The 20,163-nt window shown below is 44.2% G+C and overlaps 1 protein-coding gene across 2 annotated transcripts in view; it reads left to right on the plus strand.

Annotated features, from left to right (window-relative positions):
• CEP192 (centrosomal protein 192) overlaps positions 1–20,163 on the plus strand; it is a 317,843-nt gene that overhangs the window by 77,448 nt on the left and 220,232 nt on the right. For both annotated transcript variants that reach the window (XM_089671050.1, XM_089671051.1), the window contains exons 10-11: positions 15,345–15,513; positions 18,181–18,332. In XM_089671050.1, the coding sequence (XP_089527176.1) occupies positions 15,345–15,513; positions 18,181–18,332 (321 nt within the window). The remainder of the gene's footprint in view (positions 1–15,344; positions 15,514–18,180; positions 18,333–20,163) is intronic.

The following is a 20,163-nucleotide window of genomic DNA, read 5'->3' on the forward strand; positions in this document are numbered from 1 at the left end:
AGTCGGAGAGCAAGCTGGGTCATACACAGGAAGCAGGCAGTAAAAGATTCCATAACACGAGCAGGGGTCAGAGCCAGGAGAAGAGTCAAGACAAGCCCAGGGGCAATCCGAGTCAGCAACGAGAATTCAATAGTAAACAATACAGGAGCACAGAGGAACAGGGGAATGACGATCATCCAGCAATTTGTGCATCAGACTGCTGTCTTTAAATAGGCCATTGGGCACAAGCAACTGTCACGCTTCACGTGCGCGATTGCGTGTGCATTCGTACCGGCGAGCACCTGAGCAACTGTACCCTATGGTTGTGCGTAGATTAGCATGGGCATACTGAGGGTTGGCAGATGTGCCCCTTTTTCTGCGGCCTATCCTCTGACAGTATCAAAGGTTATGACAGCATATACAGTTTCCCGGAAAACGTCTGATAAACATAAGCCTGGTCAACTGGTTGAAAGAGACAAAACATTGCGCAGGTTTGTGACCCAGAATGAGAAATCAACTGCTGCAAAAGGGACTATAGAGCTCAATCTCAGTTGGCTGCTATCCTGGCATTTCAGGGCCTCCAAAACTGAGAGTGTCAGGAAGTGTAATGAGGAAATAAAGCCCTTTAAAAGCCTGAAGGTGCTCATTGGATTTACTTGGTTAGACTGCAAAATGTCTCTCACATGTGGTACCCGCATACTCGGGAGAAGTAGCAGAATGTATTTTTGGGAGCATTTCCGCATATAACCATCGCATGTGTGAGCAATAAATCACAATTTTGTGTAGTAAAAAAAGGTTTTTGTCATTTCCAAAAACTTGTGGTAAAAAAAAAAAAATAAATAAATTCTTCTATTGATTCAACATGCCTCTCAGCAAATAGTCGTGTTGGGGGGTGGGGGCATTTTATGCTCAGCATTAAAGTTTATGCCACACATCACTCACTCTTCTAACCACCTGAATATCGAGCCTTTTCTGACACTTTGTTCACATGAAAAAAGTCAGAATTTTTTGCTAGGAAATTAATTTAAACCCCCAAACATTATATATTTTTTAAAGCAAACACCCTAGTGAATAAAATGGTGGGTGCTGCAATTTTTTGTGTCACATAGTACTTGCGCAGCGATTTTTCACACGCAATTTAAAAAAAAACCCTTTTTTTACTTTTAATGCACAAAAACACAATATATTGGCCAATTATTTGGTAAAATTTTAAATATGATGGTATGCTGAGTAATTCTGATCAGATCCTGAAGAAGCCACGTGTCAGTGGTGTAACGCGTAGACGTATTTCCGGTTTTGAGCGGTGACGTATTTCCGGTTCCTGTTTGATGCCATCTTGGTACATCCTATCCCCTAGTACACCCATAGCACATGAGAAACTGCTGTTGTGTACTGGAAAACATGTGAGTGTCCATCTTTGGAAATTTTAAAACTTGATTAAACGGTGTTACACTATGGAGGTCTGTTTTTTTGTTTTAATATACATGCCTGGTAAGCCTGAGTCCATAATGCGAGGAGAGTGGTCTGAGAGGATTACTAACCCCCGAGGGGGACCCTAGTGGAGTCGGTGAAACCAGTGGAGCCAGGTTGAGATCCCTTCCAGGAATATTATATCATAAAGATCTGTGGCCCTTAGGGGTCGAATATGGGAGGTGAGGAGGCACTGTAGCTATTTCAGGGAAGTCACATCAGAGTGTCACCAGGAGCACCTATTCAGCATGGATTAAGTCTTGAAGCACTGTGTGTTGAATTGAGCACCATTGATCATTGCACAGTATATCACATCCTTGTGGACTGCTTTTGTTATATTTATCTATTTACGTATTTATTTTCTGAACACCTGTCACTTTGAATTTCACAGAGTGATATTGCTCATTAGTTTCACATCAGTCTGGTTAGCCAGTAGGTGGCAGATCAGGAGTTTGTTTTTTGCACATTTATGAAATTCTAGATTTTATTAGAGCACTAGTCACTTTGGAATATTGTTTCATGTTACGTTATTAGTTTGGCTTATTATATATTCTATTTCGTTTTATAGGGTATTGTGTGTGGTATTGAAGAATTCACAGGATTTACTATATTATCTATTTATATTTGTTTTCTTATGGTTTTTAAGGGGTATTTATTATAGATTGATTTATTGCACTTTTATATGTTGAGTGCTTCATCCAATTTTAATAATTTTATATGTCCTGTGGTATAGGGATTAGGTGATAGCAGCTGGCATTAATAATAGTCTGTGGGGTGCAGGAGGCCCTCCCTATATAGTGTTAGAATTACTGCCCTTGATCTGACATTCACGGCGATACCTCACATGCATGGTGCAACCGCTGTTTACATACCGGCACAGGGGCAATGCAAGTGCACACAGGTATGCGCACGTGGGGGGCGAGGGTCCTTTTTCTATTTTGATTTTTTAAAATTTATTTTTACACTGTCCCTTTTCATTTTTTTTTGGATCACTTTTAATGCTATCACAGGGAATGCAAACATCCCCTATAACTTCAATGGGCATTGTCATATATTCTTTTTTGAGAAATGTGGGGTCTATCAGACTCTAGATATCTCCTCTGCCCTTACATTATCTAAGCAAACCAACATAGGTGTGATCAGATGCTTTCCCAATTTACAAATGGTGCTGTTTGTATCCTGCGAAACTGAAATAATGAAATCATTGTAGCTTCCATCTATAGAGATGATCGGCACCATTCTGGTCTCCAACCAGCTCTATGGTCAGCTGACAGAAACACTGGCTGCATTCTTCGCTTCCCCCGATGGCACAGGATTGCCCGAGTAGGCCGTGGGGGGGGGGCAAAAAAAAAAAAGATACCAGAATGCCTGTAGCTGTAGGCATAATCCAGGTATAACCATTCAAAGTCCAATGATGTACCAGTACGTCGCTGGTCCTTGTTGAGTATATATGCTTTTTTATGGGGGGGGGGGGGGTTTGTTTCTTTTTGTATGCAGCCTGTGGGCTGATTGGGAAAAAAAGAGAAGAAATCTCTGCCAAAAAAAGTGTGTGGTATTCCCACCATTAGAATATACCGCCCTGCATCCACCCATTTCTAATGGTGGGCACACATTAGGTCGCATGGCGCCACATGCGACTGTTCCAAGATTATACAAATGTCTACATAGTGACATGCTTGAATAAAAGTTGTCCACATATACTGTAAGTGGTACCCCATATGGAAAAAGGATGACACTAATTCCCAAACTATCTTGCCACTACTCCCCATGTGGTCTGGGCATCTGGGAGGCTCCACATGACTATCTTTTTCCCTCGTAAATCCAAAACATAAATTTATAGCCTGTTGCCCTTTCACAGGTCTTAATACATTTTGACCCCATATCTGGCACGCTTGCTTGGGAGAAATTGTTTGAATGTAACGCGGCCAGAAAAATGAGTGTCAAATCAATGCAGATTTTCTGCTGGGAAGTATAGACATCTGCAAATTTTTGGTTAAGGTGGTTTGCGAGGGGCTGAATGCATACAGATATTCCGTGAAAAACCGCTCCAAAAAATCAAGGGGAGTAAAATTTGCGGTTTCCACCCGAATACCGGGTTGGGCAGTGAATGGGGGAATTACGGGTGCTGTAGAATTTGTGGGCTGCCAAATCGGGATTCGCAAGCACACCTGGAAGGATACTAGGGGCTCTACGGGCCTGTGTGCAAATTCTTGGTGGTTGCGGGACAATACTTGTGCTTGCCACCACACCGGCTTCTACTGCACTTATGGGATCCCCCACATTACCAAGTGATACCGCAGTACTAGTATGTGAAAGACTAGGATGTATTAGGTCTCTGGTGCTCGCCAGTTCACCAAACGTTTGTGTGGAACTAGTACTGGCACTCTGCTGCATATGAGAGTCCTCAAAATTTACCGGCAAGTGCTAACATAGATCCGGCCTTATTCTGCGAACACTGCGGTTTTGTGTGCAATGTATCAAGTGACAGTGACCTACTGACACTGCACTTGCTGGTGGAGAATGGGGGGGGGGGGCGGTGAGCGTAGGGGCTAAACGCAGTTGCCGGGGCTGATCCTGCTAACACTGCGTTTTTGGGGACACTTTACTAATGTCAACACTGGTATAGTGCTGATCTGATCAAATATATTGATCCTTTCAGACACTATACTAGCAATGGAGGTTTATTGTGTATGAGCGTGTTCCTGGCAATCAAGGGGTTAAATGTAACTACTGGTGTACTGAGGGGCAATCTGATGCTATCTGGGAGGGGTGTGAAAACCATGGGAGCACGAATCACATATATATGTGATTTTACACATCCGTGCCACCCTGTAGCAGTATTTCTGCTGTTACAGAAGTGGTATGTGTTATTAGGGACTAATCTGATCTGATCCGATCCAGATGCATGTAATGTTCTAGAAATCTATTAAGTCTACTGGTGTAGATCTTAGTCAGCAGTTTTAAGTAAATCCGCACGATTGGTTGGAGTTCTCTACATTGCTATGGTCTCTATCTATCTAGCTTGGGTATCATAGAAATATGTGCTCTGTTGGAGTCCGCATTGAGGGGCGTGTTGTCTCTAGGGGTGTTGAAGAATTTTTGTAAGCGAGGCATACGATGTGGAAAAAGTTTTTACAGTAAGAGGATGGAAAGGAATAGTAACTGTGGACTTGTAAATAAAATGTAACTTGGATGGTGTTCTCTCCTAATGTCCAGTAGATTGTGGGTGGGAAAAATGACATTCTGTTAAATTTTATCTTGGGAAGAGGGCATGAGTAAACTGAGGGTTGTTCTGGATTTGTCAAGGATGGAGTCATAGGGTGTGTTCAAATCCCCCCCACCCTGCCCAAATAAACACAACTCCCTCTATCTCTGGGACTATACTGTGCAGTAGGGCGTGGAGAAATGGCAGTTGACCAGTTTTTGGAGCATAGCTATGAGACCAGGTGATTTATAGCCTTTTCTGGAGAGAGCGAGTGGTGTGTTTTTAGAGAAGCATATTGTAACTTGTGCTCCCAGATCCCCCCCCCCCCCCCATTGAAAATTTGTGAAATAAAGATGAGGGCAGTATTTGTGTAACCTTTGGGTGGGAAGTATGTTACCTGAAGAAACCTAACATTATTGTGATTTAAAATTTGAGGTCAGCCCCTGAACATTGTGTGCAGGAAGGAAGTAGAAGCCAGCTGAGCGAGAGCAAAGCGAGAGGGGCCTAAACAGAAATTTCCTGAATAGGAAAGTGAGAGTAAAATTTAGGAAGGGCAATAGATAGCAATGTAAAGGTATAAAAAAACTGTTCTACATGCGTGGAGAATATAAATCATAAACAAATAAACAAATGCAAAATGCCGCTACTTCAAAAAAATAGCAAACATAACACATAAATGAACACTCAAAAGTGATCCAATAGCGCATAAATTTATAATTGAAAGAATGTGTAAAAAAATAAAGATAGGTGTATAGTCCCAAGGAAAGCTCAAAGAACAATCCTTATCTACCAAACGATTCTTCAAAGTAACCATCACGTGAGAAAATAAAATGGTGCCCCCCCCCCCCCCCCCATCAGGTATACACTCACCTGCAAATATTGCCTTTCACTTTGGTTGACAAAAATAGCTCAATAAATACCTCTCGGTGGGGTGAAGGGTCAATCAGTGCTGATATGCTTCCTCTCCTCCAGGAGAGGCGATATGCAGCGACCGGACGTGACGTGATGTTTCCGGATCCGGAAGTAACGCGTGAGTGTCAGTGATTGAGTATCCGGCGGTGGTGAGGGCACTGGCTCGGTTTTTACTTATGCACATACCTAGTGCAACTTCTTTGGGTTTTTTACCTTTATTTATCCTGTAAGTGGTAGTCTATTTTTTGCAATAAAGGAGCTGCGTTTTGTACTGCACAATTGGGGCTTTTTCTTGTTTTCTTTTACATGACTATTTATCTGAGTATTAAGAGGAGGGAGGGACTCCTCTGTGCCACCCTAAGTGCCGCCATATTGGATATACATTATCACTTGAAAAGATTGCCGGCCTTTTTGGGGATAGGCAATTATGGAGAGTGGAGGAGAAGCAGCATATCGGCACTGACTGACCCTTCATCCCACTGAGCGTTATTTATTGAGCTATTTTTGCCAACCATGTAAGTGGGAGGCAATATTTGCTGGTGAGTGTATACCTGATAGGGGTAACACCATTTGCTTTTCTCACATGGTCGCTATTTTGAAGGGTTTGAAGAATTGTTTGGTGGATGAAGATTGTTCTTTGGATTTTTCTTGGGACTATACACCTATCTTTATTTTTTACACATATTCTTTCACTTATGCGCTACTGGATCACTTTTGAGTGTTCATTTATGTGTTATAATAGACCGCAATCTACCTGTTGAAAAAAAACAAAACTTGAAATAAGTGAAAACACTGCGGCATCACTACATCATAGTTTCTGACATGGGGGAAACAAAAACCCCAGTAAAGTAGGTTTAGAAGTGTTCACTAATCTTGACAGGATTGCATTGTGTCTCATCAAGAAGGGGAGAGATTGAAGTAATTTGGGCACGTGACCATCATCAATGGCCTAGGGTACTTATGATAACTAATCCATAAAATAAGTTGGATAACCAAACATGAACGAATAACCTGCTGGGGAGGGGGACTGTGTTCCACTGTAGGCAGCATAACAAACAGGATAAGTGAACTGTAGTCCCAGCAGACTGATTCCTTTAGTTATTATGTTGAAAATAGTTAACAGCAGGATCAAAGGTTAACTTGAGTCAGTAACCCACTGACAAACTGGAAAATAAGTGAGGCTCAAGGTTTTTTTACCTTCATGCATTCTATTCATGTAGGTAAAAAACCTTCTCTGTGCAGCAGTGCCCCCTCAATACCTACCTGAGCCTCATCACGATCCAGCTGTCCTGGGTCTCTACCTCCTCCATTGGCTGAGACATCAAGTGGGAGCCATTGGCTTCCGCTGCTGTCAATCGTAGCCCGTCAGCCAATGAGAGAGATGGGGCAGGGCCAAGCCGTGGCTCTGTGTGTTTATAGACACATGGCGCAGCGGGTGCTCCCATAGCAAGCTGCTTGCAGTGGTGCCACCCAACAGGAGGAAGGGACTAGGAAGGCTGTGGGGGACCCGAGAAGAGGATGATCCATCCTGTTCTGTGCAAAACCACTGCACAGAGCAGATAAGTATAGACATGTTTGTTATTTTCCCCCAAAAAATTAGCCTTTAGAATCGCTTTAGGTTGAACAGGCATTTACTATGGGGGCCTGTCATGAAGTTTAGAACGGTTCCTAATGGCACACCTCGTGGGTCATAACAGAACCATGGCAGCATTCGTGCCTCCTGAAGTGTGCGAATGAGAGGAACTTGAAGTTTCTGATGCAATAAAGCCATGTTGTATTAAAGTCTCGGCGCCATGGCATGTTGAGAATGAGTAAGTCTTATTTTTTATAGTGCACACTAGACGAATGGGAAATGACTAGCAATATTTACTTCCCTTGTCAATGATGGCTTGAAGCAGAGGTTTGAGGGATCTATGCTTCTAGGAGATATCTGTAGTGGTTTGTATTGCCTGTCCCCTCTTTTGAACATCTGGCGTTTTTTTTTTTTTTTTTTTCTCTTGCCTTAGACCATAACCTTTTCCTTTACGAAGTAGAAGTGTGGTTTTACAATAATGTCCTGTGGGTTCTCATCCTCCCATGGACCTGCCAGAGCTCTCTGGACCCTATAGAGTTACAACCTGTGTGATGGAATATCCGGGATAAGATGTTGTACCAGTTCACAAATCACTTTTTCTAAATTGGTAAAGGATTCCTGTATCCTGCAAACTCTTGTTTGTAATGGCAGGATCCATTTTTGAGATCATCATTTTTGGAGAGAGCGTTGTAGTTGCTGTAGGGTTTGAATATGATTGGTGTTTTGATTGGGTCTGCCATTAGTAATGATCAGTTGTGATTCAGTGGTCTGCATGTGAGTGCCTAAGTTAAGATGTGATGCGCTTACTGGCTTTTTCAAGACCCTGTTCCAGTAGGACAGAGAATCTTGCCTGAATAATGGGGTCTCCAGAATACTCTAATGCAGGGGTGTCAAACTGGCAGCCCTCCAGTTGTTGCAAAACTAGAAGTCCCATCATGCCTCTGCCTTTTGAAAGTCATGCTTGTAACTGTCAGTCTTGCAATGCCTCATGGGATTTGTAGTTTGGCAGCAGCAGGAGTGCCGCCAGTTTGACACCTGTGCTCTAATGGCTGAGCAGCTTGATCATTTGGTGTGGGAGGAGGGTTGTTCTCCATGTATCCCTGAATAATCGCTGTCAAACAGTGCTTTATCAAAATCAGATGTTTGGGAATGAAAAATGTCTCCACAGGGAGATGCAGCTGAGGAATGACAAGATGTTGGCTCACCCTCCTGTGATTGCTGTTCATTCCCTGGTTCATGTGGTTGGGAGTCAGGCAGTGAGCGGTGGTGGTGAGCATGTTGCCTATTAGAGAGCCCTTCTGGCAGTCCTCCAGTGGGGATCTGTCTTCTGCTTTCCCTTAGCCATTGGGGCAAGCCTGAGTGGTGTAGGAGCTGGAGCAGGTGGGTGGCCAAGTCGAGTGGTCCCTTTATCAGTGGGGACCAGAGTTGAAGAGTCACATTATAGCCATCATCAGCTGCGCCCATGCACCCTACACAAGTATCTTCTTTTTTTCACTTTTGACAGATTCTATAGTTTTAAGGCATGGTGGTCAAAAATAAAGACCCCTACTAGTACACTGCTCAAAAAAATTAAAGGAACACTTTGAAAACACATCAGATCTCAATGGAGAAAAATATAATGTTGGATATCTATACTGATATGGACTGGGTAATGAACGTAAGGATGCCCCATCATTTGATGGAAATGAAAATTATCAACCTACAGAGGACTGAGTTTACACACCCCAAAAATCAAAGTGAAATGATGGAGAAGGCTAGTCCATTTTGCTGAAAGTTCATTGCAGCAACTCAAAATGGTACCCAGTAATTGGTATGGCACCCAAGTGCTTACATTCATGCCTGACAATGTCGGGGCATGCTTCTAATGAGGCAACGGATAGTGTCCTGGGGTAGTTCCTCCCAGATCTGGACCAGGGCATCACTGAGCTCCTGGGCAGTCTGAGGTGCAACCTGGCGTTGTCGGGTGGACCAAAACATGATATCCCAGAGGTGTTCTATTGGATTTAGGTCAGGCGAGCGTGGGGGCCATTCAATGGTATTCCTTCATCCTCCAGGAACTGCCTGCATACTCTCGCCACATAAGGCCATGCATTGTCGTGCACCAGGAGGAACCGAGGACCCACTGCACCAGCAATAGGGTCTGACAATGGGCCCAAAGATTTCATCCCGATATCTAACAGCAGTCAAGGTGTCGTCGTCTAGCCTGTAGAGGTCTGTGCGCTCCTCCATGGATATGTCTCCCCAGACCATCACTGACCCACCACCAAAACGGTAATGCTGAACAATATTACAATACATAATAATCTCCACGGCTTCTCCAGACTCTTTCATGTCTGTCATATGTGCTCGGGGTGAACCTGTTCTCATCTGTGAAAAAGCACAGGGTGCCAGTGGGCAGACCAGCCGATTCTGGTGTTCAATGGCAAATGCCAATCGAGCTCTGTGGTGCAGGGCAGTGAACACAGGGCCCACTAGAGCACATCGGGCCTTCAGGCCACCCTCATGAAGTCTGTTTCTGATTGTTTGGTCAGAGACATTCACACCAGTGGCCTGCTGGAGGGCATTTTGTAGGGCTCTGGCAGTGCTCATCCTGTTCCTCCTTGCACAAAGTAGCAGATACGGACCCTGCTGATGGGTTAAGGACCTTCTACAGCCCTGTCCAGCTCTCCTAGATTAACTGCATGTTTCCTGGAACCTCCTCCATACTCATGAGACTGTGTTGGGAGATACAGCAAACCTTCTGGCAATGGTACGTATTGATGTGCCATCCTGGAGGAGTTGGACTGCCTGTACAACCTTTGTAGGGTCCATGTATTGTCTCATGCTTCCAGTAGTGGCACTGACCCTAGCCAAATGAAAAACTAGTGAGAACCAGTCCGAAAAGAGGAGTAGGGAAAAAAATGTCAGTGGCCTCCACCTTTCAAACCATTCCTGTTTTGAGGTTCATCTCATTGTTGCCCATGTAGTGCACCTGTTGTTAATTTCATTATCACCAAAGCATCTGAAACTGATTAACAACCTTTTATGCTGCTTAACTGACCAGATCAATATCCCAGGAGTTTAATTGACTTGATGCTATACTCTGATTAAAAAGTGTTCCTTTTAATTTTTTTGAGCAGTGTATTTAGTATAGTATTTGTATGTTTCATAGCAACTTTTCTACAATAATGTGCTCAGTACTGTACTCCACGCAGACCACTGATCAGCACTGCTCTACAGCTGGCAGGTACAGGGATATTTTCTGTCCCTACTGGGTCAGAAGACTGCATGTTTTGGGAGCTGCCAGACAGAAAATCCTCCAACGGTCATTGGTCTGAAAGTCTGTAAAAATACAAGCACAACTTTACCACTCCCAATGCTTACCTCCCTTGTTTTGTCACCCCTGCTCTTAGCACATTCCCTTCCAGTCATACTGCTTTCTACTCTGCTGTCTTTTTTGCACCCTCTGCTCCTTAAGTGTTACTCTGCTGTCCAACAACACCTGCTCACTGCAGTCTTCTTTAACGGCTGGGTCCACTCCATAAGTGTCTCCTCAGCTTCCCTTGTTCCTAGCCACTTGCCGGCTTTACTCTGCTCTTCTCTGTAAATAGAAAGTGAATGGAAAACACCAGAAATTCTGCCTAACGGTTTTTCTGGTGATTGCTTGCCACTTTTTTAATCATCTTTTCACATGGAAGAGATCGCAGAAGGAAGCGTTTGAACTTGAACTATATTTTGCTAATCCTGTAGTACAGGACACAGGCTGGATATTCATAGACCTAGGCTGGTACCTTCAGGTGCTTGGACTCTGACAAAACTTTGCTGAAAATGCTCTCCTGGGCATACCCCCATAATGCTACACCACTCAGACCTATGTTTTTTTTTTTTTTAATTCGTAAGGTGTTGGACCTTTTTTCACCTTATGAAGAAATTGCTTCATTAATTTTCTTTTACTTCATATCAACTCTTCAGTTATCTCCGTACTGTTTTATAATCTACCAATATAAGCTGTGCATCTGGATTAATGTAATCTCAGTATAACCTTGGAAGCTGTACCCGCACACCACACTGTGGGGACCGCTTCTAATGTTGCTTCAGACACTTGATCCTGCTTGAGCGCTTACCTTGGCTTTTAGTGCAATGTGTGTAGTTAGCTGCAGGGTGCCATACAGGTTCAGGGTGTTTGGTCCATCTTTATGAAAAGCAAATCCTCAAATTCCCTCTGGGGATATGCCTGCCATGATATGTGAAGCCTGGATCCTGATTAGCTACCTGCAACATGAACAGGTAAGACAGGTTTAATCTCTAATTGACTGATACTATAGCCTCACTTATTACAAACTTCCTAAGTAGTATCCATACTACATTATATTTTGTTGTTCTTGATGGTTTTTATGATATTCATTTGTTTAGTGTTAAACCCTTCAAACTGGTCCGTAAAATTCCACCATTCGGAGGTTAGTATCAGGTGAATGACTGACTGGGTGTTGCATAATTTCACAGGTTACACGATTTGCACCACTTCTACCTACAGCCCTTTTAATAGGTATTTAGGCACTTTTTACTAGAAGGACTTGGCTACATGACATTCTATACCTGTGTTGCTTAAAAACAACCCTATGCAATTTCCACACAATACTCTGAGAACCCCATGGGGGTTGTACCCTCACCGAGAGCAATGGCAGAAACAAGGCTTAAGGGAACAGCAACAGGTCAGGCAAACATTTACTCTGATAAAGGCCTGTAAAACACTCAGTGCTCAGTAATAACTCTTCCCTTGCACTAAAGCAAAGCCCTATATTTACACTGGTCCTGCATCCGATTCTAGGTTTATCTCAGGCATGCAACAAACAACCTATCCAATCAAGAATATGGGGAGGGGGTTGGTCGAGAGCCAGTTTTCCCCTCTCAGCCTTTGCCCCCTCTGTTTTCTAGCAGAGAGCGGGAGGCAGCAAAGAATGGATGAGGTGGGTTAGGCGGGAGCTGCCCCTATTAACAAGCTGGTGATATGTTGCTTAGACCACCTAGCAACCAGTCACCTGCTGGTTAACTTGAAAAGTTATCTCTGGCAGCTCCCACTCCCCTGTCCAGTGCTGTGCTCCACTGTGTGTAAGTCTTTACATCTTAACTGTTTGCTCTGTTTCCTGGGTTGTGTGAAGGGGGGGGGGGTTAGGACAAGTCTGGGGGGGGGGAGGGAGATGTGAAAGGTGGTAGAGGACATGGGGGAGGGGGTTGCGATTAGGGGGTAGAGGACATGGATGTAAAGGGGGAAGAGGATGCCACTGTGAAAGAGGGGGGGGAGGTTATGTGAAGGGGGGGGGGGTCAGAACACTGCTGTGAAGGGGGGCTGAGGACAGTCCTGTCAAGGGGAAACTGATGTGTCGTGAAAGGACTGTGATGTAAATGGTAGATTGTCATATGCAGTTGGGGACAGAGGACACTGATGTAAAAAGAACATTGTTGCACCCCCACACAGCTACCACCACCAGGAGAGGAAGACGGCACTTGAATCAGATGAACTGTGCACTGGAAGTCACTGTTCTTTGTGTTACTGGGATTTGTACTTCACTATAGCTGATGCTATTCTGCATCAAATATTCATTAAACATTTGTCATTTCATGGGATAATTTACGAAGGTGTGTTTAGGGGTGGAATTAGGGGCAGGGTAGTGGTTGGGTTGGGCAGCTGGTGCCGAATAACTCTTTAAGGCCTGGCTAGTAGCTCAGGAGTTGAAATTTTGAGCCCTGCTGAAACGTTTTTAACCCCTCCTGAGAATCATTATCCAGTGGAAAAAGTGTTAACTAAAACGTGGTCTTTTCCAGTAGTATACCCTATTGTCTTGGTCTTAAACATTTAATTTTGCCTATAGAAGATGTTTCTTCATTTTAAAGATTATGCTGACAGAAAAATTGAGACGCTTTTAAAGGCTCTCCTTAATTAGCTTCCGACCACAGATAGCCGAATGACGGCTGCGCTTCGGCCAGCCAGTTCTGGGTGGACGTCATAGGACGTCTTCCCAGAATGCACTCTCCTGTGTGCCGCCGACTATCTCCGTGATCACGTTGTCCTACAGACACAGCTGATCACGTGATGTGGTATAAGGCCAATGACACGCTGATCACAGGGAAATGCAATTGCCGGTTCTCGGATGCACTTTCCTCACGCTGTCAGAGCGTGAGGAAAGTGCTGCCGAGAACCAGCAGTTGTCAGAGCAGGGATCTGTGCCCATCAGTGCCACCTACCTGTGCCCAGCAGTGCCAACCAGCAGTGCCACCTACCTGTGCCCAGCAGTGCCACCTACCTGTGCCCACCAGTGCCGCCAGTAAGTGCCACCAGTCATGCCCTGCAGTTGCGTCAGTCAATGCCCAGCAGTGCCACCAGTCAGTGCCACCTATCAGTGCTGACTCAGTACCCATCATTAGTGCTGCCTATCAGTGCCCATCAGTGCTGCTTATCAGTGCCGCCCATCAGTGCTGCCTCATCAACGCACATCAGTGAAGGAGAAAAATTACCTGTTTGCAAAATTTTTTATTAGAAATAAACGTTTTTAATTTTTTTTTTTTTAATTTTTTGCACTTTTTTTGTTTATAGCTCAAAAAGTAAAACACTCAGCGGCAATTAAATACCACCAAATGAAAGCTCTATTTATGAGAAAAAATTGATAAAACTTTCATATGGGTACAATCTTGCATGACCGCGCAATTGTCATTTAAAGTGCGACAGCGCTGAAAACTGAAAATTGGCCTGGTAAGGAAGGGCGTTTAAGTGCCTGGTAGGCAAGTGGTTAAAGGCCCTTCTCTTTTGGATGGTAGCGTGAGAGATGTCTGCGAAGACTTGAATCTGGCATCCATCTACTTCTAGATCTGGATGTTCCCTAGCATAACGCATCACTGACTTTTTGACCCTGAAAAAAATGAGGCTGTACTATTCTGTCCCGAGGAGGGCTGTCCGGCCACAGAGGAATTAATGCCCTGTGGATTCGATCTATTTCCAGATGACTTGTCGGACCCGCTGCATGGATGAGGGAGCGGGCATTGGGTTCAATATCGTTTACCGTTTCAGGGAGCCCTCTAATTCTGAAATTGCCCTGCCTGGCACGATTCTCAAGATCATCTATTTTATTGTAAGCCTCATCTAAGCCATCCTATAAGTTGGCAATCCTGTTAGAATTTTGAGTCACTCTGTGGACAATATCGTCCACTTTAGATTCAATTTTCTAGAGGCAATCACCCAATTCCCGAAAATCCTGTTTCAGGTTAGAGGCCAACCTAGTAGTAGCTTTATCCAATTCCCGCTGCAGTAAATCAGGAAAACGTGCAGTAAGTATGGAATCCCTGGAATAATATGGAGGTGCAGGAGGAAGGACAGGGGAGGCCCCTGGACCATCATGTGTGGAATCTTGGCTGCCTGTTTTGACTAATGAGAATATCCGCCATCTCCCTGACTAGTAGGGAGAAAGTTTGGGAATCATGACCCGGAGAGGCTTGCAGCCTGTGAGGGAGACCTGGGAGGACTAGAAAGAGCGCTAGGAGGTGCTGAAGAGTCACTCACATGAACCATGGCTGCAGAGGAGCTGTCATTCTGGCATCCGGGTCAGATGGGGAAGGTGTAGTCACCTGCGAGCACTGCTGTAATGCTATAGCAGCAGAAGAGGCCTTCATCTTGCCTCCCCTGCCCGCTCCTTTAAATGGGTTGCGGGTGCCTCCTGCGGACTTGCCATTTGGGGGGGCATGGAGAGAGTCCCCACTGTCTCAGCCAAGGGCTTGGATGTGTGCCATGGGTGTTGGTGAGCTGGGGCCGCTGACTTTTGCCCCTGAAGCGCCGGGGTTGTGCGCTTCAGCTGCCTGCGCATGCGCACTCGACCTACTGCATTTTTTTGCAACACACTGCACAGGATCGCATGCCACTGCATGAATAAAGGGTCAATTTTGTACATTTTAAAAAAGGAAAAAAAAAACTGTTAAACCACTGTGGATTAATGTGCAGCAGCTGTCTATTCCTAGGCCCTAGGAGTTCATTAACAAGTGCATTTGTCCTATTGACATCCTAGGCTGCATCAAGTGCTTTGGGCTGACTTTTGCATTCCCATTGATTTGTATGCTGAGAAGCAGTTTTGAGCTATAGATTTTGTTCCAGAATGTAATATTATATATATTATTTGTTTTATTTGTTGAGGTTATTTGACAGTCCATCTAACAATTTTGTATTTGTAAACTGTATTTTAGATTGGTCAGCAGCATAGGCCAAGCTTTCGACCAGGCTTAGAAGGAGGCAGTTCTGAAGAGGAGTCTTCAAATGAAGTAATACGTGTTTTCAATGATGGTATCACGTTGTCATGTAGGCAGTCTGCAGAGGGCCGTGGCATTTCCTCTTCTAGAGCTTCCACAGCAGTTGGTAAGTGGGTTTGGATATTTTGTGGGTTTGGATATTTTGTGTGTGTGTGTGTGTGTGTGTGTGTGTGTGTGTGTGTCTAGTAAAAAGTGTAAAAAAAAAAAGTGATTAAATACCACCAGCAGGAAAAAGAAAATGGCCTGGACTAGGAGGTGTAACAGTTCGGTCCTCAAGTGGTTAATTTATTCTAGAAAAGTGTTGCTTAGCCGATTAACTGATACCTGGTTATTGTGGGGTTTTCTTTTAATTCATACTTTGCTCAATCAGTACATACAATTTTGTAAAAAATATTCAGTACATCCCATGGAAATTGTGGACTTTGTTTACATTTTGTTTTTTTAAATCAGAAAAGTTTATTGAACATAACATAGATACATTTTTCCAAAATGTCTGTCACGAAAACAGCATACAATAAAGATGTTAATCGGCATTAGGGTACAGATTCTTAGAAATCACACAAGTATATTCTAATAAAGTGGTGGTAAGCAGTAGGCTGGTATATAAGTTTCTCATAGCACAGGGTGGTATGCATTTTGGTAAGCCAGTCCTGCGTAGATGGGGGCAAAGGATTCTTCCAGTGTGTGTGGGTGGGGGGCCTATGGAACACGGCTCACTTTAGAGAGGTGGGGAGACCCCTGTCTCAGCTCCCCATATCCCTCTTATGTGTAAGTTACCCTGTGCCTGTTAGGGGTGCAGGGTGATATGTCCTGATTATTGTGTGGACATGTATAGGTGGGGGTGGGGGGTTGTGCATTGTTTAATGTCATGTGGTTGTATCCCATTGTTCTATTGTGTGTATTGCTTGGGAGCAAACTATTATGGGATGTAGGTGTTTGTGTATTGGCTTGGTGGGGGGTGTCTGCTGACATGTCTCTTGTTGCTAGATGAGGTTTGCCCCGCCCTGTGACATCCTGTATGGCATCACCATGTGCTTCACAAGGGTGATGCCATACGCCTGCCACTTGGATACATATTGCAGCTTAGTTATTTCGGGGTACGTGGGATTGTGCCAGAGAGTACTAAAGCAGGTTTATCCTGTAACCGCCTGAAGTTGTTTAGTTTTATTCCAAATCTTATGCATCAGCCTGTAGGTGGGAAAAGACTTATTTGGTTTAGCAAAGGATTGTGATTCCAGCCCTTTGGGTAAAGATGGTGCGTTATCAAAATGAAGGGCCACAGCTAGGATAGTGTCATGGTGGAACCAAGCATTATCAGCAGGGGGGGTTCATACCGCTCACCATATGTTGCAGTTTAGCAGACATATAATAGAGCCAAGAGTGTGGAAATGCAATACCCCCTGCCATCTTAGGGCGCTAGAGTTGCTCTAGCTTAATCCTAGGAGGGACTTGCTTCCATAAAAGGGAGCAGAAAAGGGAGTTACCAGTATGAAAAGTTTTATGAGGAATCCTCACTGGGGAATTGTGTAGTAGAGTAACTTGGGCATAAATATATATATATATTTTTTTTTTAATTTCAATGTTCTTAATTTTTAAACTGTATAAAACAGAGGCAACAAAACACGCCCACGCAGGGGCTATCAATTGCACATATAAAAAAAAAAATAGAATAAACAGTGCTCTAACGCCAACAGGGCAAAAGGTACGCCCATGCAGGGGCTATCAATGGCACATTAATACAAGAACATTAATATATCTCTGACTGTAACAAACTAAAAGCAGCTATCCACTGTCACACCAAAAACAAACAGGAAAAGAAAGGAGACCAAAGAGGGGAAAAAAGAAATAAATCAATATAACAAAACCAAAGAGCAGGGGTCCAAGAACGCCAATACCGAACACCATCACATCCCCAGACTAGCCGGGGGGAGCTTGGGAAAGGCATATTGCAACCACGGCTCCCATATTTTCAAAAATTTGGGAGTAGTTACAGATAATCAACTTCTGTTTATTGAGTATCATAGTGGTCAGACGATCCCGCACCCCCTGAAGAGGGACAAACGGGCTCTTCCAAGCCTGAGCAATTGTTCTAGTGGCCGATAAAAACAAATAGGAAGCCAACTTCTGCTGGTGAGCCAAGAGGCCCGGTATGGGGCAAAGAAGTAAAGCATACCGAGCATCCCGCCATATGGAGAGATGGAGCAAGGTGAAAAGGAGGCCAAACACACGAGACCAAAAACGAAACTGTCTCGGGCATGACCACCAGATATGCAATACATCTCCGCAATGACCACAACCCCAAAAGCATCGATCGCTGCAGGAAGGGTTTGCCTGAACCAAACGAGCTGGAACCCAATACCAACGAAACAATACTTTATAGGCCACCTCCAGCGTAGTCGTATCAAATGAGCATTTAGCTATAAGTGACCAGGCCCTATTGCAGTCTCTGTTTTTGATATCACACAGTATCATCATACTTTGTTTTGATATCACATTTCGATTGTCAGTGGAGCGCGACATTGTTATATAATTTTGGATTTGCTATGACATATTGGTATGAGTGTGTAGAGTGTAGGCGACCCAATATTTTCATTTTAATTTAATTTTATTTGTTAAATATTCACAGCACAAGATCGGTTTAACACATTTAAGAGCATTATTTTCACACCATAGTAGATCACAAAGACCCCACTGGTTAAGAATTCTCCTATTGCTGCCCATGTATTTTACAAAAGATTATTAATATTAATAATTTTTTTTTTTTTTTTTTTAGGACAAGAGTCTGGACTAGGAGATGGTAGCAGTGGAAGTGAAGATGGCTTAAAGCCATTACAGGCATCGATAACACACACCTCTGGATCATGGATAAAAGATATTGGTATCAGAAAAGTTGCAGGGGAAGAACATATGTTTTTATTTCACCAAGTAAGCAACATTTCTGTGCACCAAGTTTGATGTAAATAGTTTATCAATTTCCTGCAACAGTGCTTTTTACTTGCACAGTGAGAAAGTACTTACTTAGGCATACAGGTATGGGAGGAGCATAAAGCAGAGTTTGTGATGTGCATGTTGTTTTTTTTTTTGTCCCGCTCTGTGCTGATGGAGAATGTGGCATCCACCATGCACAGTCTGCAGGAGCTAGGTTGGGTGCTGACCCTCAAGAAGTCTGCTCTGACTTCGGCAAGGTGCCAGGAATATCTGGGGTTGATATTGAACTTGGCACAGCCAAGGTATTCTTCCCACCAGACAAACTTCAGAAACTCTGGACTGCGGTTTGGTGGTTGCTGTCTGACAAGTGTAGTTATCTGTGCGTTTATGAATGCAGATTCTGGGCCCCATGGTGTCCACCTTCCATGCAGTCCTGTATGCGCAGTTCTACACAAGGGTCCTGCAGAAGAAAATACTATCCAAGTGGAACAAGTCTCCTGAGTCCCTGGACAATCTGATCCATGTGGGGCGCTTGACCAGGGCCTCTCTTGTCTGTTGGCTTTGGTATCCGACTCTTTGAGCCAGGAAGTAGTTTGTCCTACCCCACTTGACAGTGGTCACAGTGAATGCCAGCCTGTCTGGATGGGGGCCATCCTGGGTCCGCATTGAGCAGAAACTAGTCTTGAGTACCATTAGTGGGCCAAGTCTCCTGCCTTTGTGACTTTTCTTTCAATGGCCTTTTGGCACAAACTACTTGGTTCATACTTTTATTCAAGGGGTTTGGCATGTAACTGAAGCTGGTTCTTTCGTTTCTTGAAAAGCTCCCCTTTGAGAATATTAGGGATTTTCCCTTACGTTCGCTGTCCCAGGTTACCTTTTTTGTTTGCTATCACTTCTGCACGTCAAGTTTCAGAACTGGTGGCCTTGTCCTGTAAATCTTATTGGTTCTACCCAGGGATAAAGTGGTTCTCCATCCTCATCCTTCTTTCCTTCCATAAGTGGTGTCCAATTTTGACTTGAAAGTGGATGATGTTCCTTCCCTGTGTGCGCATCCTTCACATCCCAACAAGATTGCACTGCATGCCTTTGATGTGTTCCGGCAGTTCAGGTGTCTGCTACGGCCTCCTTTTCGGAGGTCGGATTCGCTTTTTGTGATAGGCCTTTTCGCAGGCCAATCTGGCTCTTCGGCCAATATTTCCCAATAAAATAGGCAGACGATTGACCCCGCTTAGACTTTGCGGTTGGGCCGAAATGCACAGTTAAGCGATCCTAGCTGAATGCACTTCTCTCCCTCCCTTTCTGCAGTCTTCTGGGACACAGCACAGGTCCCAGAAGACTGCAGGACCAATCACAGTGTGTGGTTCCAGCATGCGCAGTGGGCACCCCAGCTGTGAAAGACGCAAGCTGTGATAGCTGATTGCCCACAGCAAAGATGCTGACATCCAAAACGGTGCACAGCGCCCCCTCGGGTAAGCATACCTCTGGATCCGGGGACAAGTAAGTGTCTGTTTATTAAAAGTCAGCAGCTAAAGATTTTGTAGCTGCTTGCTTTTGATTTAAAAAAAAGAAAATGACTGGAGCTCCGCATTAAGAGGTGATTTGGCGGCACCCCTATCTAAACGCTTCAGAAGAGGGCAATTGATGATTGAGATAACAGTGGTCTTAGACTGTACATATCAATTTATGATAGGATGTCACCAATCCTTAGGAGGCTCTCCATTTTCCCACCATTTAAACAGATTATTTTGTGTGGGAGCCAGAGAGAGGTGGGGGGAATGGAGTAGTTTCCTAGCCCTTTGCTTGTCCCAAACAGCCAGGATTTAAGATA

The sequence above is a fragment of the Staurois parvus genome, unplaced genomic scaffold, assembly GCF_062004578.1.
Source record: "Staurois parvus isolate SC_StPar_1 unplaced genomic scaffold, SC_StPar_1.0 ptg000097l, whole genome shotgun sequence".
Classification (NCBI taxonomy): domain Eukaryota; kingdom Metazoa; phylum Chordata; class Amphibia; order Anura; family Ranidae; genus Staurois; species Staurois parvus.